The 24,432-nt window shown below is 56.6% G+C and overlaps 1 protein-coding gene across 1 annotated transcript; it reads right to left on the reverse strand.

Annotated features, from left to right (window-relative positions):
- Positions 1-1,657: 1,657 nt before the first annotated feature.
- On the reverse strand, positions 1,658-21,460 carry PADI6 (peptidyl arginine deiminase 6). Its single transcript, XM_037154789.2, has 16 exons — positions 21,351-21,460; positions 20,466-20,637; positions 18,652-18,724; positions 16,289-16,356; positions 15,454-15,565; positions 14,590-14,715; positions 11,071-11,249; positions 10,716-10,819; positions 8,561-8,672; positions 7,229-7,336; positions 6,875-7,029; positions 5,945-6,101; positions 5,715-5,838; positions 4,606-4,676; positions 3,233-3,394; positions 1,658-2,093 (listed from the first exon to the last, which is right to left on the reverse strand). Exons 1-16 carry the CDS (start codon positions 21,440-21,442, stop codon positions 1,860-1,862), a joined length of 2,049 nt encoding a protein of 682 aa, XP_037010684.2. The 5' UTR covers positions 21,443-21,460; the 3' UTR covers positions 1,658-1,859.
- Positions 21,461-24,432: the final 2,972 nt, after the last annotated feature.

A 24,432-nucleotide genomic window follows, 5' to 3' on the forward strand; every position in this document is an offset into this window, starting at 1 on the left:
GCTAGAACCCCTTGCCAGGGACTGGAGCAGGAAAGGGATGCAGCTTCCAAGTGAAGCTGCCCTTTCTCTCCCACAATCACTCCTTTTGGCTTAAGAGTTTTAAAATGAACTTCCTACTGGGGGGAACTCCTACAGAACAAGGAGTTGGGGGGGGGGGCATCCTGCACTCCAAGAGAAAGGGACAGAGTGACCAGAGCTGAGAGAGGCATTGGCCGTGTCTTCCAGTTCGGGAGGAACTGGGAAGAAGAGGCTTAGAGTGAAGGGGAATCTAAGAGGAGGTTGTGATTTGGTCGAAGGTGCCTGGTTTAGTGCTGTAATTGTCTTATTTTTTTTATATATATTTCTTGGAGTAAACATTTTAAATAAACAACATCATTGTTTACTCTGTTTTGGCTTTTGCGCTTCCTTTTCAGTGGCACGGAGGTAAGGACACGATCGACTCCGGTTTTCCTCGGCTCCCCACACGTGCAGCCCCGTCCTGCCCGGGCCAGAGCTCTGCCAAGGGGCTGTCGCAGCAGCAGCCCAGGGCGACGGGTTTAGCTTCTCAGCTGAAACCATATTAGGGTTGGGAGGTCCCTTGTGAGGAGACGGCCAGCACCTGTCTTGCCCAAGTGGACTTTGTGTCCACCACACTGGGGCTTTGAGACCACAAGATGGGGCATGGAAGGCACCAGAACGGGAGGTGTTTGTCCAAAAACATCTAGTGTCAGTTGCTACCCTCCCCTACCCGCTTTTTAGAGGGGAGCCTTATGTCACTAGAGCATGGTCACAGATGTGCCCCTTCAGCCCGCACTGGCCCCTTACTTGCAGCGAGGTAAGCTGCCCACCAGGGGTACCGAGAGGCAAGCCGTGTGTTGGAGGCCCTGGCCTTTCTGTTCTGCCCCAGCTGCTCCTCCAGGCTTATTTGGCCGCACCGCACCAGCCACCAGGCCCCTGCAGCCCCTGACATTTCAACACCGCTCACTCCTTGGTGGGGCCTGGACACTGGCTGTTGACACCAGCAGACCTGCTCTCCCAGTGGGCGTTGCCCCACTCCAAACACCTGGACCCCCCGGGAGTGTCACAGCCCTGGGAGAGGCAGGGTGGGAACAGCCAGAATCATTCATTTGCTGTAGCGGCATTTTTGTGCCATTAAACACAAGGGCAGGTGGGCGGGAATAGATGGCCGTAGAGTAAGCATTTCCTCTCCTAGACACTTAGGCAGGCGTAATGGGAGTTGACCCAGGCCTGCCCCTGATGTACCCTATCTCCCAGAGGCTACACACCAGCAGCCCCCAAGAAGACCAGCGCCTGACACAGCCAGCTGCTCCCCAGGCCCGAAGGGTACCACCCCTCTTGGCCAGGCCTTCCTCGGCTGCAGCAGGCCCCTTGCCTTGTCTCTTCCCCCTGCCTGATCTGTCCCACTTGGCTCACGCTGCCGTACCTGGCCAGTCTCAGGTGTTTTTCTAGGGGAATGCAAGCAGTCTGATTCCCACCACTTCTCACTCGAGCCAGCATGAAGGGTGAGGCCAACAGCAACTTGTAAGCCCAGTGGCCTGCCCCCACAAGTAGGACAGCTTGGCCACTGCTATCCCACAGGTACCTGTGGAATCCCACAGGTATCCCTGCTCAGCTTTCCATCCGCCCCCGAACAAGGCGGCCGCTGCCAAAATGCACTCAGAACAGCTACAGCTTTAATAACCACTTATCAGCTGAAGGCCGTTTACGTTTCTCTCCAAGGGGTTCAGTCTGGCAGCCTTTGCCACCCCACTGGATTCCGAGGGACAGGAACAGGATATGGAAGGGGCATGGTGTCTCAACTCTCCAGCCTGAGCAGGGCAAGGGCAAGTGACCATGAGCCATTTGTGCTGGGCCTGGGTCTAAGGCACCATCCTCCACCATTTGTAGGCAAAGGGCACCCGGCGGACGTTGGCGCAGGAGCAGAAGTCTCCGATTTCAGTCATGTAGCAGTCAAAGTCGCTAATGAAGGTGCATTGGAAGCCCAGGGGCTCCAGCAACTGGCATATCTTCTCCTCCAGGCAGCAGGTGCCCATGATCTGGGGCCCAAAAGGCTTGGGGATGCCCAGGTTCTTGCCCATCACTATCAACTGCAGCTGTTGGAGAGACAGGGTGGGCAAGGCCTGGCCAGGCTGGAGCCGTGGAAGAAAGCCCCTGTCCGTCTAGGTTAGAAGTCCCATTGGGTTCGTGCAATGCAAAGGAAAACCCAACTGCCTCTGGCTGGACTGGACCAGAAAGGCCCCGCACATACCAGCACTTCCCCAGGTCTGTGTTCGTGCAGACATCACTAGTCAGTCCTGGCAAATCCAACTCACTCCTGCTTAAGCCTCCAATGGCCTCACCCCCGCAGGATTCAATAGTAAAACAAATCCTGCCTGGCCAAGGCCTGGCTCTGCCGGCTTCCCTGGTTCCTTCCTCTCCTGCATTTCTCGTTCTGGCCTTAAGTCCTGTTCTTCACAACCTTGCCTACCTCTGCTGGAATGTTCCCCCGCCCCTAGCTTTGTCATCTGACTGTCGACTCCAGCATCACTTCCTTAAAGCAACTCCCATCATGCCCCTCCCCCACACACCTGCTCCCAGGGCCTACACAGGTCTGGTAAAGTTAGCAGGTACCCACGTGTGGTTGGTGAATGCAAGGCCTGTGTCCCTGGGCCTCAGGGAAGAGGTCTGCTGGTGTTTGGGGGAACTGCTGAGCTCAAGTGTCAGAATGCGTGCTAAGTGGCTGCGTGGTGGGTCCCAGTGCGGGAGAAAGGTCAGACATAGGCCAGAGTCGGGTAGGCTCGGCTCAGCAGGGTCTCCTGTGTACTGCACGCCCCAACTTCTGCCCCGCAGTCTACATAGTAACTACCCTTATGAGTGTGAGCACTTCCCTGTTTCGGATGCTGCCCTGGTCCCAGGCTCTGTGGGAAGTCCTGTCGTGGGGACCTTGCCCACCATCTCAGCCAGCAGGTGGCTCAGCTACCCGGACACTGGTGGTGGCACTGTGTCCCAGTCTCTGAGCTGGGCTGCACGGTGACTTCCCCAGGGCCCAGCCATGGGCACTGCTTGGCAAGCCCCTCAGCCTGGGTCCTGCACACTGCTCCACGGGGAGAGGGGTCCTCCCTCCGCTTCCTCTCCGAGGCCATTGCCTGCTCTGCACCGCCCACCCCCTAGTCTGGCGCTGTATGTCCCGTCGGCCGAATGGTTCCCCACCCCCAGCTCCACCAAGGGGACAGCCCGCCAGCGAGCCTCTCACCAGGTTGGGGAAGAAGGGCCTGGCGTAGAGTTTCTCAGTCTGCTGGCTCGAGGGGACATTCCTCAGCGGCTCCAGACAGAAGAGCTGGGGGATGTCAATGATGTCGCTGTTCTGCAGACCCAGCTCCCACCTCAGGATTTGTCGGTTCAGGTTAATGCACTTCTGTGGGGCAGGTGGGCCAGGGCAGCCGTGAGTTCACGGGCGTGGAGGGCGGGGGCCTGCAGCAGCTCCCACCCTCCCATCGCCCCCCCCGTGTGGCGGAGCCTCACATGGCGCACCAGCCCTCTGATAAAGCAGAGTTTCCTTTTTCTGAGAGGAAGTGGGGGCTCAGTGTCAAGGCCTGGCCTCCAGAGGCCGGGCTTTCACAGCCAGTTGGCACTGCAGCAGCCACTGGCCCTCATTCTATGGAGCTTGGGTCCCCCTTTAGCCCTCAATCCTGGCTGGGGTGAGGGACCTGGGCAAGGACAGGGGACCTGGGCAAGGACAGGGGATAGGGGGACAGGGGATAGGGGGACAGGAAATTCTGCTTCCCTCCTGAAGAAGGGACAGGAGGAGTGGTTCCCACTTGGGCACTTTCCTGCTCAGGTCGGGTGATGCTCAGCGCCCGAGCATCTCTCTGGTCTGACATAGGGCACGACCCCTCCGCCCAGGGCACTGTCCAGGGTTGTTTTGACACCAGACCTGGCCAGTACCTACCCTGCTGTGCCAGGAGGCCTTCCCTGCTTTAGCAAAGGTCAGAGCACCAGTGCTCTGTGGCACTGGATGTGCCTTGGCTGGGAGCCAGAGAGAGCCAGAGGACAAAGCAGTTTTGTGCCAACTGTGTGACCCCAGGCAACTCCACCCTCCTCCAGGCCTTGGCCTCCCTTCCAGAAGTCAGGTAAGCTCGTCAGGTAAGCTCTTCAGGGAGCTCCTGTGCTTCCCACAGCCCGCGACCCACATTTGCAGACATTGCTGGATTCTGGACACCGAGCCGATGGGCCCGAGCATGGAGAAGGCCCTGGTCTGTTCCTGTCTCAGGTACTTGGCTTCTTGGACAAGTCAGGGGTGGGGTCCCCCGCCCAGAGGCTGCTGAGCTCTGGCCCTGTTTTCTGGCCCAACCCCGTGAGTGACGCAGTGAGTGAAGCATGAACATGGTAGTCCCACAGGTTCAAACCCAGGACTCCAAGTCATCAGCTTAGACCAGTGACTTGACTCCGAGCCTGCCTATCACACACGGGTGGGTGTGGCCTCACGGGGTTATTCCGAGGACCACAGTAACGAACGCATCTTGCATGCTGCTGGGGCTACAGTAGTTGCTCAGTTAGGAACTCATCTAGATTGTCATTGCCTCCCCCCACTTTCTGGAGAAGGTCCCCCACATTCTCAGCCCCTACCTCCACATAGTTATTCTGCTTTCTCAGGTTTTCATCAGCCAGAAGTTGATTGATGGTGCTGTAATGCCTCCCTGGAGGAAGAAGGAGAAAGCAGGCAGGCGTGTAAGGCCAAGGAGCAGGCAGCAGTATCCAAGGCTGGCCAGACTCAAGCCCCAGACACAGTTGACTGTGTGTATTCTTGGGCCAGTGACTAGGGTGGGTGACCTGGCTAGTCTCTAGGGACTGAACAGGGGCCTTGAGAGGCCAGGCAGGACTTTTCCTAGCCACTCTGTCCTTGGCAGGACGGAGAGTCCCTGCTTGGGAAGCAGCTTAGAGCAGGTCCCGCAGGTGGCGTCAGCCCCACCCACCTCTGACCTGTACAACCGGGCTACCTGCTACCTGTGACTTTGACCAAGTTACTGAACTTTGCTTCTCAGTTGCCTTGTCTCTCGAACAGTTCAGCTGAGGTAACACCAAGTGTCGCATATGACACATGGTTCATGCTCAGTAAATGCCCCCTCCATAGTGCTCCCGGGATCAGGAGACCCGGACCCCATCCCAGAAGTTGGTTGGGGGAGGTCTGGGGTGCGGCAGAAACTGCCTCTGTAACAGGCTCCCAGGTGGCCCTCAGACCACACGCTGAACGGCAAGGGCCTGCAGGACTTCCCGCCACCTGCCACCCCGTGCCAGGGCTCCCACATGCTAGAAGAACCACACGTGGCACCAGCTACACGACCTCCTCCAGTCTCTGTTCTCCCTAAGGGTGACCGGAGACCCCTGAAGCCCCAATCCCTGGGGTGCTTAATCCAGCATTCCCTATGTAGTTCTGGAAACTAATGCTAGCTTCTGGCCCTCCCCCTTCCCCACCCCGCTGAGCTATCGCCTGCTGGCTGAGTCCCCTTCACACGTTCTGGCAGCCTGAGCCACCCCAGAACTTCTGATCTGCCTGTGCTGTCCCAGCACCCCCAGAATAGCCCAGAACTGGAAGAAGATGTTCTAACAGGGTACATGCTATGCTTTGATGTCTCCCTAGGACCCTTTCTTCCAGGAAAGACAGTAAAATGATTCTGGAACGGATACATGGGGAGGAGGGGACAGGCCTCCGCTCTGTAGCTGAGTGGTTCCCTTACCGTTAGAAAGGAGCTTATCCTCCCGGACTTCTTCAAACAGAGGCATGTGTCCATAGCCCTGCTTCTGCTTCTCCTGGAAGAGTCTGTAGCAGGAGCTGGGGCTGGCCAGGAGCAGCCAGAAGCCCTGGGAGACAGGGAGCTAGGGTCAGACGCTAGCTTCCCCCACCTTCTGGAAACCTCTAAGGGTCTCTAAAAGGCGGGAGACACCCTCTGCAGCCCCCAACACAGACCTTTTCGTCCTTGCTCTGGACCGGTGAGGGGAGGAAGCACATGAACTCGTCCACGTGGCCGGTCATCAGCCAGTCTGAGAAGATCTCCACCGGGGCCTGGACTTGCTGGGCGTCTAGGAAGCCACGCAGTTCTTTACTCATGTCCCGGCCCTCCCTGCTAAAGGGAAGAGGGAAGGAACAGCCCTTGAACCAGCGTAGTCCTGGTTTGCCGCTGAGTGCCAGGCTACCTTCAGGTAACCAGCTACTCTAACCACCTATCAGGCTCCAGTGACAGCCCACAGGGGTGGGGTGGTAAGAATCCCTTACGCACCCCCTGGCCGGTACGGCTTTGCTGGTCGGAGCGTTACCCCAAAGATAGATCACTGGTTCCATTCCCAATCGGGGCACATGCCTGGGTTTCAAGTTAAGTCCCCGGTCAGGGTGCATGCAAGGGGCAACTAGTTATTGATATTTCCCTCCCTTCCCCCCTCTCTGAAAATTAATAAAAATCTTTTAAAAACCCTTTGTTAGGGTCCAATTTAGCACTGAGCCAAGAGATTCTAGAAAAAAGACTGGACCTCGGTCCTCAGTATTTCCTGGCTGTAAATTAATGGCCACCAAGAAGTGGTGTAGCTTTGAGGGAGGCCACCTAGAAGTCCACATCTTGTGGAAGTGACATCCTGTGGGGTCAACAGACCCACTGAGTTCGGCTCGCTTCCGTTTAAACCTGGGAATCACCACTCAGAATATCTGTCTCTCCCTTTAGTTTCCCATGTGAATCGCAGACTCAAATATCCTTTACCCGAGAGTCTAAGGAATGGCCCAGGCAGGTGGCCTACTGGGTCGCAGGGGAGGCAGGTGCAACTGGGTGACCTACCAGGGTTCCTTTAGTTCTAAGACACCTGGCCACCCGCCACCTGACCGCTTGCCTCACCTGACCACTTGCCTCACCTGGGGTAAAAGCTGCTGCCAATGAGGATCCTGCCTAGAGGATACTCTTTCCCTTCGAACTTGACTGGCGGGGACACCATCAGGTTCCCAATGGAGTCCATGCTGGCCACCCTGTGGTCCTTGGCGTACCGGATCATGTAGCCAACCCTTGGGCTCTGGAAGCAGACCCAGCGGGGCGGGGGTGTTAGGAGGGATGGGATTTAAGCCCCAGTCTCACCCCTAATTCAGACTCTCAGGCTCCCACGCCCCCCAAGGCCACCTGGGCCCTCCCCCTTGGCGCCCCCATCACTTCCAGACAGGCACCAGGCCCGAGCGGTCAGACCGAGTTCAGATCAGCCAAACCGAGCCCCACACCAGTGAGTATTTCATGGGGAAATCTTCGAGCCTCAGGAGCCGAGGGGTGTCGAGAACCAGGGACACAGTCTTGTGGGGAGCCTGGGTGTAGCAGAAGGCCATCTCGTCCTGGAGGGGACAGGAAGACGAGCTGTGATGTGTGCTTCCCACAGCTGCTTTCCTGCCCGCGTCCATCTGGCTGGCCAGGCACAGTGTTCCCTGTACTCGGGCCACCTCCAGAGCAGGGCGGGGGTTGGGTAGCAATGGGAACATGTCTTCCTTCCAACACCTGCTCAGCTCTCGGAACTCAGCTCAGGAACGCCACCTTTTGGGGGGCTTTTCTCAACTCATTCTCCCATTCAAGTTTAACTGTGAGCCACGTCCATTCTTCCTCCTCTCATCTTTTACCCCCATGAACACACCTCCCAGGCTTCCTTTCTAACACACATTAGGATCGGTCTCACCTAGAAGCCACGTGGGAGAACCGCTGTGGTCTCTTCCCTAAGTTACTACCATGCCCTCCGACTGCCTTCTCACCTATTCTTGTCCTGAGACCTGATCTCTCTCTCTCAGCTGAAGGGGTCCTTTCAGCCCCGAGTCAGAACGCTCACAGCCCTGATTCGCGCTGTCCGACATCATCCTGTCTTGCTCTGGATGTGTTTCTGCTCCTCACCTTGGCTTGGAGGGCCCTGGTACATGACCTGCACCTGACCTCTTTGCTCTGACCCAGCTGCCCAGCCCATTTCTGCAGTCTCCCAAGGGCGGCCCCCATTACGGTCTTCAGTCAGCCGCTCCTCCAGCCCGGGGGCCTCCTGCTCCCAGTCTGCCCTGCAAGCCCAACCTTCACAAGGCCAGTTCTGTTTCCTGAGTCTGAAGGTTGTCCTGGTCTCCCCAGAGCCCTGGTGGGACCAGTTGCTCTGCCACATCTCGTCTGCACAGCACTTAGAGCTCCATCTTTGCTAGATCAGGGGCAGTGGGGTCCGCTCTTCTGATAGTCAAAACAGTGCCGGCACGCAATGATCACTCAGCTCCTCCTGGAGAACAGTGCACCAGGAGGAGTTCCTGCTCTGCCAGGCTCAGACCCTTCAGGTGCTTGGGGGTCAAGGGCATGTGTTCTGTGGTCTTGACCGCACATGCACCCTGAGTTAGGAGAAGCTGAACTCTAAGCTCTGTATTCCTTCGTGGCTGTGACTCGGACAAGTCATTTCATCGGAGCCTCCAGTGAGGTTCTAAAGATAAAGATGCCTCGGGGGCTTACACCTCACTGGGAAGGTCAAACGGAAGCCTGAGATGCTCATCGTATGGGCTGCCATCGGGAACCCTACTGGCAGGGTTCCCCAGGTGGGCTGTTACCTGGAGCCACCTGCCCAGGCGGTTGGGGTCCTCGTACACAAACGCCACCTGGCAGCTACTCTTCTCACTGAGCTCCGCCACTGTGTCCACGAAACCCTGGACCTGCAGCTCTCTGTGGAGGGAGATGAACCACCTCTGGGAAGGCCTTCAAGGCTGCCCCCCTCCCCCTGGGTCATGACCTTGCTGTTGTCCCAGGGGAAGGGGGCACCTCTTTCTGGTCAAGATCATGTCCTCACCCACAAGATAAGCAGAGTGGCTGTCCCCCCACCTCATGGGGCATAAGCCGACAGCTCAGCGTGTCTTGCCCAGCACCATTTGGCTTAGCTCACGGCAGTGTCTGGTCAGGAACTATCCATATCGGTCCCCACTCTGGGGGCCTAGGTCCCTCCTCTGTCCTTATCCCACAGTCATTCTCTACAAGCTCCTTCTGGCCCTGCCCCAGGCAGTTTGGGGGCCACCCCAGGCTCTTCTGCCTCAGTCTCCCCAGAGGGCGGGCTCTTCTCTCCCCGAGGGGGTTGCATTTTCCCCAGAGATGTCAGGACCTCAGGAGTCCCCCTGTGAGCTGACCACCATGGCTGTCATTTGTATGGGTAGCAGGAGTTGGGGCTTGAAGCCCGGGATCTCAGGGCCATGGTGCACAGCACTCTGGGCACCGTCCTGCAGGTCCACGCTGAGCATCTGTTCCTTGGAGATAAACAGCAGTGTGGGAGGCTATGTAAGATGACCACCGTCTTACAAACAGACCCTCGTGACTTGCGTACGGGCAAGGCCACGCTGAGAAATGTCGAAATGGGTATTCTAATCCTATTCCTGATATAAAACATGTGTGGCCAGTCATCACTCCTGTTCCAAAAACACTTTCTCGGGTCTGCAGGCCCACAGGGAGCTAACCACCCTGACGAGGTCTAGAACAGTCTTGGGGGTGGGTTCTGGGTGTCTTGGCCTTCTGTGGCTAAGCCAGGTCAAGCCGTGCCTGCAGACTCCTGCTGTGGGAGGCTCCCAGAAGACCCAGGTTCCCCCAGGTGCCTCCTGTGAGTGAACAACTTGTCTTCAGATACAAAAGACAAAGTAGCAAGAGGTGGTGTTTGCATGCGTGTTATCAGCAAAAGTCCTGGAGCCCTTCCCTTGATGGTCTCGTTCTAAAACCTGCCATTCCCGAGGACCCTCCAACCCTAGCTGCCCTCCTGTGGAAGGGCTCTTTCTGTTTGGTACCCCATGCGCCTGGGGGAGGGGTTCCTCCTTGCCATGTGTTGCTACATCTGGGTCATCGAAGCCTCTTCGGTCTTTGACTTGACAGCCCTTATTATCTACCTCGCCCCAGCCTCCTCCCACCAATCACACCCCCTCCAAGGTCTCGACCTAACGTCCAGCTCCATCAATTCCATCCTCCCTGCTCGCCCCGTCTAGTGGCTGGGCTAGCAGCCTGACCACACAGGGACCACCGGCCCTGGACTGCCCTCATTCTCACTGCCCTGCCTCTTCGCCTTTCTTCTTACCTGGCTTTGAGTCTCTCATCGTCTCACCCCTGCCCAGCACTAACCTGGGTTTGTTTGCCTGGCAAGCCTCCAACCCTGGTCAGACCTGGTGCTGCATTTACGCTTCCCTAGAATTCAAGTTGCTGGAGACAGACCAGTCACCATGGGCTTTTCTCCAAGCTGTCGGCTCAAACAGGTGCTTAGCGCTGGGTAACTTGAAGCCACTGCAGTGGGGTCTGTTGCAGCCCCGAGGCTGTGCCCTGACACACGGGGGTCCCCGAGGCCCTGCTGGCCTTGGCCCCATCCTCATCTCCTCTTCCCCTCCCATCACCTGCTTTGTTCTAGCTCTACAGGCCTCCTTGCTGTCCCCAGGACACACTCTTGTCCTCGCCATTTCGTCTACCTTTTGCTCTATGGCATTTGATACTGAGGACACATTGTTTACTTGTCAGTCTCCTGGTAGGACTGGGGGCAGGACCTTGCATTCCTTGCTCTATCCCTCACTTGGTAAGCATTCAGACTCGTACTGATGACCATCTTGGGGACCAGGCAGCTCAGGCGGAAGGGTTTCACTTTCCTGATAAGAAGTCTAGTCCTCGTTACTGAAGCGTCTGCAGACAGGTGGAGGGGGGCACTGGGTATGGGAGCAGCCTAGCGCAGGCAGCCTGCAGGGTTCTCACCTGCACATGTAGACCTCTAGAGGCATCTGGGTGCTTGGGATAAAGATGCAAGGAGCCACCCGGAACACCACCGTGTCCTTGTATACCAGGGTCTCCGGAATGGACTGCGACAGAAAACACGGTCCGGCTGGTGACCTGGTTCCACATCTGCCCTCTTCCCTGTCCCCCCGGGACTCCAGCTGCTTGGTCCAGGCCACCTGTCCTCTGCCACTCTCTCCTCCAAAGGTGGCATTGAAACCCCAGCTCCACCCACCAAGCTGTGTGCTCCCCTCTCCCTGCCACCTGGCCAAAAGGGATGCCCCCCCCCACCATGCATTTCCTGCTCCAAGAGGGGCGTGTCTTCTCAGGGACTTACTGGGTCTTGAGACTCTTCCAACAGGGAGAGAGAGAAGGAGATCAGGCCAGAGAAGCTGGCAGATGGGAACTCTGTGGCCTCCACGTAGAAGGTCTCCTGCAAGTTGCTCTCCAGCGGGGGGAAGGTGTGCGAGTGCTGGTCTGGCCCCAGTACCAGCTCGAAGGTGCTGGAGCTGTCCTCTAGGAAGGAGAGGATGGACAGGCCAGCGGTCACCACAGCCGAAGGACCAGGCTACTGGCTCCTTCCTCTCATCGGAAGCCTGGCTGAGAGTTCCGGGACAGCAGGAGCCCAGCTGGCTTTCCTGTCCCTATGTCTCTAGTGTTTAGGACAAAGGCCTGTCGCACATCAGGACTCGGGACTCAGCTCCAAAGGGCTGCCCTCAAAGCACGCAGTCTAGGGTGAAGACCCATGATGGGCTACGCACTGACCACCTTTGGGCAGAAGGTCATGAAAAGCCTTGAAGGTAAGAAACAATGATCAAAAGGGGACTCGGTGGCCTCACCCGAGGTCTGACACTAAGCACCGGGAAGCATCAACGACAGCTGTCTCCTGGGTGGGACAGGCTCCGCTCAGGGTTTCTGAAGAAGGTGAGAAGCTTCCTACCACATGGGTCAAGCCCACGTTGTTGCAGCTTTAGATGGTGAAATATAAAACCACCCACAGAAGCAAACAGAGGGACGTTGACCACATGTAGTTGCCTCTGGTTAATCTGGCCCCAAATTCATCCGTTCTCCATCTCTGGAGATCACCGTGTCCCAGGGCCACCAACCTGGACCACTTCTCCCTACCTGGCCTTCCTTCCCGAGTCCCTACCCTTCTCACCCACCACCTTCAGTGTGGCAGCCGTAGCCGTAGCCCCGATGACAGCTGCTCCAGCTTAAAGCCTCTGGATGGATTCCAGTTTGGGGAAACCTCACTGTAGGTTGACCTTGGCCACCGAGGCCTCGCCATACATCATGCATAGCAGGTGCCCACTGCCTTGGTCTCCAGTTTCAACATGCCAGTAGGTGGCTGCTGAGGTCACAGCTGTCCCCAGGGCACAGGCTCTGGTTCACTGGCCTCTTGACTCTGGTCTGCAGTTCCACAATGGCCTGGGGAAGGGGGGGGTGGATTGTCCCTTCAGAGGGACTTCAGCTACTAGCAGTTATGCAGAAAAACCTTCTTAAAGGTTCAGGGGTGCTGGCCACAGGCTTGGCCTCAGTCCCCTTTGCTTCTGCTGCTGCTGGCTGTGTAGAGGCTGGGCCAGCTGGGGATGCCCCTGCGAGATTCTCCGCTGGCCCTGGGCCAGGCCTCAAGGGGGTCAGACTGGACAAGATGAGGCTTCTTCCAGGACCCCTGTAGGCCCCCAGCCCAGAAACACAGCCCTTTTGACTCACTGCTGAGGTTGCGGCTTGGTGCCCTTTGGGTTCCCAGCTCCACAGACTGAATCACAGCTGACCGCCACTTGGCCCCCTAGAGCTTCTGCAGACCCAGCACCTTCAACTGTGCCAGGGCCCTGGGCTCCCCATAGGTGCTCCACTCAAAGCTGACTCACCAGGGAGTGGCGGGGGCAAGAGGGTCCCAAGATCGCCTGCTACAAGCCCCTCAGCCCTCCGGGGGACCTTCCCTCGGACACTCGTTTCGTTCATGCTTATGAACTCCCACTTCCAGTGTCCTCACCTGAGCATGTGCGCTCTTCCTGCAGTTTTCTCCAAGGTCTTTCCCCACCTCCCCAGGTGGGTCCCCTCTGCACACAGATGTGCTGTTCCACCACCTTCAGATACGGTCCCCCCCGCCTTACCTTCCCCCTCAGTTTTTATCCTTACAGTTCCCTCTGGACAGTTCCTGCTGCGGTCCGTATTCCCCACGCCTGCCCACCTCAGCCTGGCTTTCGTCCCCACTGTTCTCATCAAACTCACTAATGACTTGCTTGGAAAACAAGACGTGACTACCAGTCTGATTCGTCTGCCGACAGCATCCGCCATGGGTGACCGCCGCCGCCTTTGCGAAGGCTTTCTTCTCCCACCGTGTCTGGAACCTTATGCTCTGGGTGCCTATTGCTCCGGAAGCTTCTTCTCAGCTTCCTTTACTGTATCTTAGACTAGTGGTTCTCACACTGGAGATTCTGAATCCCTTGGAGGGCTCGTTAAAACATTGGGCTGTGTATCTCAGCCTTAAACATTTTTTAAGTTGAAAAAATAAAAGCCCTGGCCAGTGTGGCTCATTTAGTTGGAGCATCGTCCCATAAACAACGGTTGCGGGTTTGATTCCTGATGAGGCCACATGACTGGGTTGAAGGTTCGGTCCCTAGTTGGGATGCGTACGAGAGGCAATTGATCGATGTCTCTGTCTCACATTGATATTTTCCTCCCCCCGCCCCGCCCACTTCAAAATCAATAAGCATGTCCTCAGGTGAGAACAAAACAAAACAAAGCCAAACAAGGGTGGGTGGCTTGATACATACGTGATGATGCGGAGCACCTTTAGCCACGGGGCTCACTGGCTTCCCGAGCAGGCCACAGGGACTGCCCAGCTTAGCCTGGTTGTTTGTACTTCTTGGTGGACCTCAGGGGCCACAGCAGCCCTCACGGCCTGAACCAGGCCATGACCCACAGGTTTCTAAGGCTCCCTCCTAGCCCATAAGTAGAAGGGCCACCTACAACCTGGGCTATGTTTTCTGTCTAGTTCCCAGGTCACTGCCAAGTCCAGCTGTGACCTCTGGTCCGCAGAGGAGATGCAATGGGAGACAGCCGAGAAAGCCAGAGGCGTGTGCTCCCATGCGGGACACAGAGCTGGTCCAGCATAAACCACAGGCTTCACCAAATGCCCAGCTAAAGCTGAACATGGCTTTTAGAACAAGGTGACAAATTGACATGTGCCTCCGGAAGGAAAGAGTTGAGTCTCGGCGTCAGGACTGCAGAGGCCCTGGGTGCTAAACCTGTTCGGCAAAGTCAGAAGACTTGTTTGCTCAAGGCTATTCGCTGGAGCTGGACAAGCCCACTTTCTAACCCAACAGCCCTCACACCTTCATGGAACAGGGACATGGCACCTGCCTGCCAGGTTGATAGGGACTGAAGGTGGCGTGGGGCCTGAGGTGGACACCCCGGCATCACTGCTACCGGCTTCTTGGCCTCTGAACTCCAGAAACTTAACATAGTGGTGTCCTGGTTCCGGAACGAAGGTGGATTACTCTTCCGGCAGGAGTAATCGGGAGGAGGCATTACCTAATCTGTATAAGGCAGGAGCTATTGTTTTAGCTACTGCGCATGTCTCCTCTTCCAGGTACAGAAGTCCTTCAGGATAGGCACCCTCACTGCCTCCCCGGGGAAGGTGTCCTGGATGCACAGGGACTCACCCATGTGTGCAGACAGTTTGGGGAGACAGTGGCAGACAGACACTTAGGGATGTGACTCCAGACCCAACAGAGCCTGACCAGCAGCATCTCCAGGTCCCCAGTGGCTTGGAGGGGACCCTGCCAGGTGTGGGTGTGGCCGCACCTTGGCCAAGAAGACAAAACAGAGCTGGCGTTGGAACACTCACCTTGGGGCCGATAGACCCTCACCCTCCTCGCCTCTTCCTTGGAGGTGTGGAGAACCAGCTGGTGCTTCCTCAAAATGTCGCTGGGCCCTTGAAGGGTCAGTACCATCGGGGACAGGTTCTTTATTTCTAGGCAAGAGAAAAGGCTAAGGTTCAGGGTCTCTGGAGGCTGGCGCTCCAAGGGTGGGGGCCTTAGTGCTGGACCCTCCTGCCTCCTGTTCTGCCCAGGCTGCCCTGGTCCACATCACACTTTGCTCTCTACACAGTGGGCCACAGGCAACTCGCAATCCTCAGGCCCATTTTGAGTGAGGGTGGCACTGACCGCCCCTGCCCATGGTAACCCACAAACACCTAGAACAGGGCCTGGCGTGGGCAGTGCAGAGAGTTTCCCTCCAGTCTTGGTGTGAACAGAGACATCTGTCCTGCTGCTGAGACCTAGAACTGAGGTCCTGACCACATGTCAGGACCAGATCCAAGACAGTCAGGGTCCCATCCCAGACAACAGAGGGTTTTTAGCGGGGCTCCCACATATTTGTCTCCATTTATTCTTCTCACCTGCCCTGTGAGGCCAACTGTATCAGGCCCATTTTACAGAGGGCAAAACAGGAGCAAGGAGGCTAAGCGGACATGCTCAAGTTCACAGCCAAGAAGTAAGTTTGTTACCTGACTTCAGATCTCATGCTCTTCCCCACGGGGCCTCTTTCTTCCTACTTACAAGCTTCAACTCAATGAGACTCGATTGGCCCAGCCCCGAGACATCAGCCCGGAAGCTGTTGGCTGAGGGGTAGGGCGCTGAAGCCACAGGTAAGGCAGGGCCCAAGGAGGACAGGTGGCAATGGTCCCAGGCAGTGGCCACTTCTTTCTCACCCTCTGCAGAGAACACCTTCTTGGTCTTGTCTGTGACCTGGCCCATGTCAACAGGATTGCAGTTCACAAGCAGGATGGCGCCCCAACCGCTGGGGCCCCAGACCCAGTTCTTCTGCAAAGATGACAAGAATGGTGGTTCCAGAAGATGTCGGGGAGAGGCTCTGCTTCCCAGATGCTGCCCCCCATCGGGGCAGAGCTGAACCTCCTCTTCAAGGTGATAGGAGCCTGCAGGTCAGAACCTGCCAGCTCAGGTACCTTACAGGAACCGGAAGGTGACAGCAGGAAAATGGGCCAAGAAGAAGGGGAAAAACACCTGGGGATGGGCCACCAGCTTTCTACCTGGTGTCAGAGGAAGCAGGGACTGAAGCCAAATAGAGGAGACATGTTCTATCCAAAGAGGCCGCTAACCCAGCTCCCTGCTCTGGTTGACTATACCAGCAGACTAGGGTGTGAACCTAGCATCTCCAGACAGTCTAGCTCTTTAAGGTTTTTGGAAAGAGGGAGAAAGATGGAGAAGACAAGGACACTCAAGAGAAACATCGATCAGCTGCCTCTCCCAGGCCCCCAACTGAGGATTTGGCCCACAACCCAGGGATGTGCCTGACCAGGAATCGAACCGGAGAACTTCTAGTTTGCAGGACAACGGTGCCCAAACCGCTGAGCCACACCATTCAAGGCTAGTTTTCGTTTGCTTGGTTTTTTTCAACTAGAAATTGACCCCATCAGCTCCGATTTGTGTTGCAGCGATTTGACACGATGAAGGTCAAGCAGAGAGGTTGGTGGCCTGGTCTGGCCCAGGGTCCCCAGGTCGGCACCCCTCCCCTGGCAGCCTCACCTTAGCCCACTTGTCACTTGCCATCCCCATTTTTCCATTGCGGTAGAGGTCCACGTCCAGGGAGACCGCTGCAACGGGATGAAGAGATCTCAGCCCCTGGGCCTGCTGGATGGAGCCTCGGAGCTGCCGCTAGCTAATCCCCCAGGGCCACCCAAAGCTGCTGTCGGCTCAGCTGGAAAAGGGCGCCAGAGGCAGACTGCTGCTCCTGAGCAAGCCTGGAGGGGCCCAAGTATTTACACGTCTCCCCAGACTCTTGGGGACTCACAGAACAAGTCCCCTGTGGCCATGGTGCCTTTTGTGCCTGATGCTGATGCTTACCCGGAAGGGCTTACTCTCCCCAGCCTTCTGGAAAGCTCCCGGCATGCTAAGACACAAGGAGGGCTCAACATCTAGCAATCGCAAGCCCCGTTAGAGGTTATGGACCCAGGCTGTGCCCGGGGACCACCACAGAGGCGGTCTATTGTCCACACATTTCACTTCCTGCTCCTCCCCACCGCAAAATGACCGGCTGGGTGGCTTTCTCATTCATGGCTTTTGTCACCCAACATGCTATTTCTCAACTGGAATGTCAAGGCCAAGGGAACAGGCCTTGGTTGCTGCTGAATACTCAGCACCTGGCACAGATGCGCATGACCTTTTGCCTGCTACAAACCAGGCACGGTTCTAGGCCCTAGAGGTACTGCCGAGTGCAAGATGGGCCCTGCCTTCAAGTGTAAAGGTGTGTGTGCATGTGCTTGCACACACATGGCAGGAGATGAAGAGAATACCTCACACACACACGTCTGATGGTAAAAGTGCTGTGGAAACAAGGAAGGGATGGAGCGGGTTGTCTCGGTTTTAAGCAGAGAGGTCTTCCAAGTTGAAATGTGAACCGAGACCGGGAGGAGGCCAGAAATTGATCCATGTTAATATCTGGAGTTAAGAGCAAATCAAATAGGAATTGCAGTGGAAAGGTTGAGGTGGAAAGTTCAAGGGTCAAAGACACCAGTGTGTCAAGAGCAGAATGAGTAGGGGGAAGAGAAGTGGGGCACAGATTAGAGGCCACGTCAGCTGGCTCAGGTAGGCCCTGTGGCTAACTGTGACCCTGGCTTTAATCCGAGAAAACAGAAGCAGTGAGAGGCTTCCATCCAAGGAGACGTTACCCAATATGCTTTTCCAGGTGTGCCGCTCTGGGGGCCAAATTAAGACTGAACACATAGAAGGGTAAGGATGGAGCAGGGGACCTGCGCAGTGACCCAGGCAAGAGAACAATGGCTCAGACCAGACCAAGGGCCTCACAAGTGGAAAGTAGCTGTATTCCAGCTAAACTTAAGGTTGCACCACCACCAAGGGTCACAGATCAACACGGGCCAAAGAAGAATAAGGGTAACACCTGGTTGGCTAGAAGGGTGGACTACTATCTATGGTAATGAGGAAGGTAATTAAAAACAGGTGTTTGGGGTAGAGCGTCTCAGCCCAATTTGGGGTATGTTAAAGCTTGACACGTTGGGTAGACATTCCAGTTGCATCGGGTCGGCAGCTAGCCAAGCCAAGTTAATGGGAGACAGCTGGCTAGAGAGTTTTGGGAGCCATCTGTCTGTAGAGCCACAGGGTGGGCCACCTGAGCCACTTCTCCAGATCCGGCAAAGGGATCTGAGAAGGGACAGCCAGCTACGCAGGGGCGAAGCTGCATGCGGGGTTCCTGGAGTATTTCAAGTGAAACACATTAAGAAAAACACCAGGTGCGTGCAACACCGTTGAAGGCAGAAGAAGAGAGTTGGCCCCTGGACAAAGTGAAGTAGGCGTTGCTAGGGTCCCCGACAGGGCAGTGCTGGTGGTGGGGGTTCTGATCCAAGCAGGCTCAGGAGGAAGGGAGGAGAAATCGAGACTCACAGATGGCTGCACAGGAACAGAAAGGTGGGAGTGAGTTCGAAGATAATACAGAATTAGGTTGAAGAGAACAAATGGTATGGCTTATTTGATAGGCATTAGAGGCATCATTGCTTGCTCTGGACCGATTCGGAAGAGAAGGGGGAGGCGCAGTGATGTCCTCCCGTCGTAAGAATTGCTGAAGGGATGTTCTGACATGCGCGTGAGGAAAAAGGACCCACCCAGAGTGATGAAGTTAACTTTGAACCAAACCCCTCCCACTGGCACCAGACATGGGCAGGTGGGCAGATAATGGGAACACACGCTCGATGGCCTCCGTTCTCAGAGAACGAGGGTGGTGGTGGGAGAGAGGCGGCCAAGCTTTGAGGCAGGAGTGTGCGTGGTGTGTCGAGTGAATCCCCTAGGACCCAAGGAAGTGGCTCATTACAGGGAGAGTCCCTTCCTCCAGCCTCTGCCAACCCCGCCTTTTCTCCATGGGCGGGAACAGCACTCACCAATGCCAACAAGGTAGAGTTCAGCCATGGCCACGGGCACCTGGTCATCGGGTCGATAGTATGAGACCACGACCTGTGGAGAGAGCACCCAGAACCCATGGGAGCAGTGAAGGGCAAAAGCAGGGCCTGTGCCACGTACTCAAGTCCAGCCCCTTGACCTTGGTCTCACAGTACAGCCCCTGATGTCTCACTGGGAGCCAGTACAGGGCCCTGTGCTGTGACTCAGACTAGGTAAAGAACAACCCGTTTAACATGCCACCACCACTCCAAAGACTTCCACACTCAAGTCTCATAACCACCCATCCAGCTGGGCTCTACCCCCAAGGGCAGAGGGATCCAGGGACTTGCCTGTGTCCTTCAGACAGGCAGGGGTAGTACGGGATTGGAGATCAGGCTTCCTGGCCCTGGAGGTCAAGCTTTATTTAAATTATACCTGCCCTCCTGAGATTCACCTGTTACCCCATGAGGAGGGCAGGGGGGAAGTGGGGCCTCCCATAAATTAAGCCACACACTCAGTAGGAAGTGGGGATACCTGGGGCAGGGACTGGAATTGGAACTCGGTCTTTCTTCTGCCCCAAGCCAGCCTCTGCTTCCAGACAAAGACTTGCCCTTCAGCCATTGGCCTTGAAGGCCCTCACCAGGAACCAGAGAACCAAACACTAGCCAGGGCCACAGTTACATGCGTAGGACCACCACCTGTTCCTAAAGGGAAGCTCTTCTCCTCCAAGGTCAAGCATCTCACTCCGCAGGCCACTCCTGGCAGGGCTGGAGGCTGAGCCCTGGGCAGACTGCTTCTCAGACCGTCTGGGCTCAGCTGGGCGACGTGCCGTTCCCGGCTTAGCCTGTTGCCTGCCTCTGGGGCAGCATCTGCCCGGGGCACGTGGCGTAGCCTGGATGTGTACCACCTACCTGCTACCCCAGGTGAACCCCCTGCCGCCTCCCAGCAGACCACACCGGCAGCTTCTGATAAACGCCCTGATCCTGAATGGGCCTCACCTGTGAGTCTCACGCTCAGCCTCCCAGTGAAGTCACCTGGAGCCTGGGAAATGCTGATGTCAAGACCGCCCCCCCAACCAGGGGGTGACTTAACTGGCAGGGCTGTGGCCCAAGTGTTGAGTGTTAGCAACCCTGATGCTTCTAATTGATCTGCCGCCACCACGGAACCACCACCGATGCCCAGCCCACCACGAGCCTGTCGACCTGTTCTACCGCCAGGGGAAGTCGATCACCACCTGCCACAGGTGCTCCAGTAGGGAGACAGCTCGCCCAGGAGCAAGGGCACAGCCGTGGGCTCAAATCCTGGGTCTTCCCCCACTCCAGTTACACCAATTAACTTGACAAATGTAAAACGGGGCAAAGCCGACCTCTGTATACAAGATACTTAGGTACATGGCATGCGTTTAGTACACATGAGCTCGTAAGCTTCATTAGGATCTCCACCTCCAGGAGACTAGCCTTCACCGGAAAGCTTGTTTGAGTTCTGCTGCTGGAAGCTGTGCCGGCAGCCTGCCCAAGCCCCGGTTTGGAAGCTAGCCCAGAGTCATGGTCAGAAGCACACACCAAGCTGGAATCCCAGTTCTGCTGGTTACGGACACGGGCAGGGCCCTCAATCTCAGTGCCCCCACTGCTTTATCTGCAAAACGGGGTCACCGAGTGCCCCCCTCACAAGTGCATTGCAGGCGAGAAAGATCAGCCATGCAAAACCCTGGGCACTGAATTTTTCAGAAGCTCAGGGAATGCCAGCTGTGAGCAGGGAGACCCCGGGGTTGTGTTACTCCAGCTTTACTCCAACCCCTCCCCCGAACCCGGCCCACCTTGTCCTGCTCGAGGGCGAGGGTGGGGGTCGTCATCTTCACCAGCACACCCGTGAGATCAGACAGAGGCAGCTGGGGGGTGGTCACCTCCTTGTCATTTGTGCCTCGGACGTCCACCAAGACCCCCGGAGAGCCGCTAACAGTGAAGGACTCGCATTCCTTCGGGGCACACCTGCTTTGCCCAAAACGGGGACAGACTTCAGGGCACAAGTGTCTTACCTTCTCAGCCTGGAGTGCAGCTGACATGGTGGGGTAAACTCCCACCTCCTCTCCTTAGGGTGCAGAGGCCCCCCATTCATGGCCAGAGCAGTTTTGGGGGGTCCTTTCACAACTCCAGCCTTACTCTTACCCTCCCCTATTCCAAGGACCCCTTATTGTCATGTCTCAGACAAGCTCCAGCCCAGGCCCCACCTTCCTCCCACTCGATGCTCTAGAGACCCCCAAAGCTGCATCTTACTTGTAAACCCCAACTCCCAGGGAGAAGGGAGCCACAAGGGGTCCTTGGAGCACAAGAGTCATGGCCTTAGCCAGGGGAGGTCTCTGCTATGACCCCAAGAAAGACACTGGCCCCTTGGGAGTGTCACCTCTCCCAGTTCACAGGCGTCTCTCTTGAGAGCCAGCCTCGCCCCCATGCCGGAGGTCAGGGGACAGAGAGCACAGAGCATGGGCTCCCAAGGCCCCCAGACCACAAGGGGCAGAGATAGGATCCGGTCAGAGTCCTGTAGCATCAACACAGAAGAGCCCTAAGGGACCCACACTTGGCTCCTAGTTGAACTAAGACAGGACAACGAGATAAGATGCCAAGGAAGGAGAAAACCCGCAACTCCCACAAACCCCAGGGGCGGCTCCGGGAGGGGAGCCCGGGTAGTGCCCCCAGCTCCTCACCCGCAGAGATCCAAGCAGAACTCCATGCCCAGCACACAAACCGCATGGGCAGGGCTGTCCAGGGACAGGCGGATGACACTCTGGAGAGACATGGCACAGCCCTCCCAACCGACCACCACCTCAACCCGCCCCAGGGCTCCCCACTGTCCTCCCCTCTTATGCACTCAGGGTCTCTCCAGCCCGCCCCCTTGTTAAGAAGCCTGCCTGCAGCAGCTGCCCAGGTGTGACTGGTTTTCTCCATGGCAGCTGCAGAGGAGCAGGTGGGGCCCAGAGTCCCTTCATCACAATTTATTAGGCAGCTTGTTGCCTGCAGGCCCGAGGCCCGTGAGGGGCTGGCTGCTTAGGCCTCTGGCCTTCAGCTGGGGACAAGGGGGGCTCTGGGACTGGTCAACCTGCTCACAGTGCCGGAGGCTGTCAGCAGCAGGTCTGCAGAGGTGTGTGGGGCGGCCTCCAGGGTGGCAGCGTGTGGTAGCCACGCCAGGCTCTGGGGCCTCGGCTCTAGGGGTGCGTTTCCTGGGAATTGACGAGGGGAGCCCTACAAAGTGGTTCTCAAGGCTATGGCGGTTGAGAATGACCAGGGAGTCTTGTTTAAGTTGCAAATCTCAGGCCTGGCAAGTGTGAGGTGTGGCCTGGGAAGCCAGCTACAGGTTAGGGGGAGCTCCTGGTCCACACTGAGTCACCAGCTCACTGCGGGGCTCAGCAGGTGTTGGTAGAATGGACGGGGGAGCCCGTGCTGAGCCGAGTTCACCAGCTGCTCCTCATCTCCACTGAGCTCACTGAGCTCACTTAGCAAAGCCGTGGGAGCTCCTGCTCCAGCCCCGGGGACTCACCAGCTGCCCTGAAAACGGCGTTCATTTCATGTTTAAGTGAGGGTTAAGGTTATGCTTGAATAGGTGCCATATTCACATGGTTCCGAGTTCAAAAGCGGCTTGAAACAAAGTCCCCCTCCTCCTGTCACTCACCCACTCAGTTCCCTTACTTGGAGGCAGCTGGTGGCCTCTGTTTTTCCTGTCTTTCCAAATAAATGTTGTGTGTGACCAAGGAAAAGTGTGTATACCCACCCCTCGTTTTTACATAAAGGGTAGTGTATGCTACATAGTATGCCCTACCTTGCTTTGTTCACTTCATAGCATAACTCAGACAGGAGGCCTTTGTATCAGTATGTGAAAAGAAGCCTTACCCTTTTCATGGCTGTATAGTATTTCACACAGGGCCACACCATCATACATATGTATTAGCACCTGTTTTCAGTTTTTTGCCCTGACGCACAACCCTGTGAGTAACAGCATGGTGGGTGTAAGTTGGGTCCTGAAGACTGCTCAGTTAGCCAGGCTTCTTCAATTTGGGACAAAAGTAAAAATATGCCTCCTTGGAGGGTTGAAGAACACAGCATAACTATCGGGGTGGCTTTGTTTTGAGGGGTCTTAGAGCAAGGGGCTGGCAAAGAGACCCTGAAACCCCTCTGGTTGAGTTGAAAGTGGCAAAATTGAGCAGGAGGAGTCCCACACGTGGATGCTTGCCCCACAAAGGGCTTACCCACACCTGCCCGCTCACTTGCTCACACAGGCGGCCAGAGTGGGGCTGCAGGGAAGCTCTGTCCCTGTAGCCCTCAAAGAGCCCTGCTTGGTGCCAGGGCTCTTTCAGAGCACTGCAAAGGGGGGTAGGGCACCCTTGGTTTTTCCCTGGACATGAAAGCGACTTGGAGAAGTCTAGAGGGGGCTCTGTTCACTACTGAATCCCTAGCTCCCACAAAAGTCTTGGATGTAGTAGATGCTCAATAAATTCTTGTGTAGCCAATGACTAAACGATCCCCACCCCCACCTCCATCCCCCCAAAAGGTAACCCGGTCGGCATCCACGAGGCTCTCCAACCAAAACAAGAGGTTTGTAAACACAAAGCAATATTACAGAGGCAGGCCCACAGCTCCTTTGGGTGCTTGTGCGGTGTTGGAGGTTCTCCACTCCCTCCTCAGTAGTCGAGTTCTGCTTTCACATTAGGTCACTGTGATAGATGCCATGGTGTCCCCCTACACCCCCAAGGAGCCACTAACCCCATCCCCCGCCCCCAGATGCTCCGAGTCGGCTTCTGGCAGCTCACAGCAAGTCCTTCAGGAATTGTCCTCTGCCACTTCCCAAGGCTACACCCCCTCCTGTGGCATAGCTACATACGATGTGGGGGACAAAGTCCAGACTGTGCATATTAATTCAGGACAACTCCAGGGCCTGTCGCAGCCGCCGAGCTTCCCATGAGAGTACCCGGCACTTCCGTGGCCCTCTTCCCAGCTCACCACCTCCCAGCATGCCCCACACCCCTCCCCGGTGTGGATCCCCCAGCAGGCCAGTCTCCCTCTCAGAGTCAAGCACAAAACAGTCGCCAGTCTCCGCTCAGAAGTTCAAAAGTCCAGACCAATGCAAAAAAAAAAACCAATCTCCAAACTCAGTTTTACAAAGTTCGGTCTTTCCCATTAGGGTTTAATGGAGGGGCACAGCCGAGAGCTGGGGAAAGGAGACACTCAGCTTCTTTCTTTCCCTTCTGCCTGCCCCAGCTGGCAGACAGTGGTTCCGGGCCTGGAGGAGGTTGGGGAATAACCCCCAAATCTACCGGCCCCTAATCCCTAGAACCCGTGCTACCTCATCTGTAGGAAGAACCTTTGCAGATGGGACTCGATTCACAGGTGTGACTGGATCTTTGAGGAGGGGACTATTCTGAATTATCTGGGTGGGCCCTAAACGCATCACACGTGTCCTCAGGAGAGAGACACAGGGGGAGCTTTGACCCGCTCACAGGAGCAGGTGCGGCAACCACACGGGCAGAGAGTAGAGTGACGCAGCCACCGGCCAAGGCCAGCTGGCAGCCACCAGAGAAGGGAAGAGCCAGGGACCAGATTCTCCCCTGGAGCCTCCAGAGGCGACGGCCCTGCTGACACCTCGATTTCGGCCAAGCGAAACTGATTTGGGCCTTCCGGCCTCCAGAACTGTGTGAGAATGAATTTCTGGTGACTTTAGCCACCCAGTTTGTGACCCCTGGGGGAGGGAGGGGAACCGAGGGTCAGGGAGGGGAGGGAGCAGCACGGTTTCTGCTT

This window comes from Artibeus jamaicensis, unplaced genomic scaffold, assembly GCF_021234435.1.
Source record: "Artibeus jamaicensis isolate MK-2021 breed Jamaican fruit bat unplaced genomic scaffold, CSHL_Jam_final scaffold_847, whole genome shotgun sequence".
In the NCBI taxonomy this organism is placed as follows: domain Eukaryota; kingdom Metazoa; phylum Chordata; class Mammalia; order Chiroptera; family Phyllostomidae; genus Artibeus; species Artibeus jamaicensis.

Excerpts from the sequence above, each read along its gene's own strand:
- PADI6 (XM_037154789.2), bottom strand. The coding sequence starts at position 21,442 with ATGTCTCTCCAGAGTGTCATCCGCCTGTCCCTGGACAGCCCTGCCCAT. Across the intron at positions 15,566-16,288 it reads CAAGTGACAAGTGGGCTAAG|AAGAACTGGGTCTGGGGCCC; the intron begins GTGAGGCTGCCA and ends TCATCTTTGCAG. Across the intron at positions 7,030-7,228 it reads TCCCCATGAAATACTCACTG|AGCCCAAGGGTTGGCTACAT; the intron begins GTGTGGGGCTCG and ends GTCTGCTTCCAG.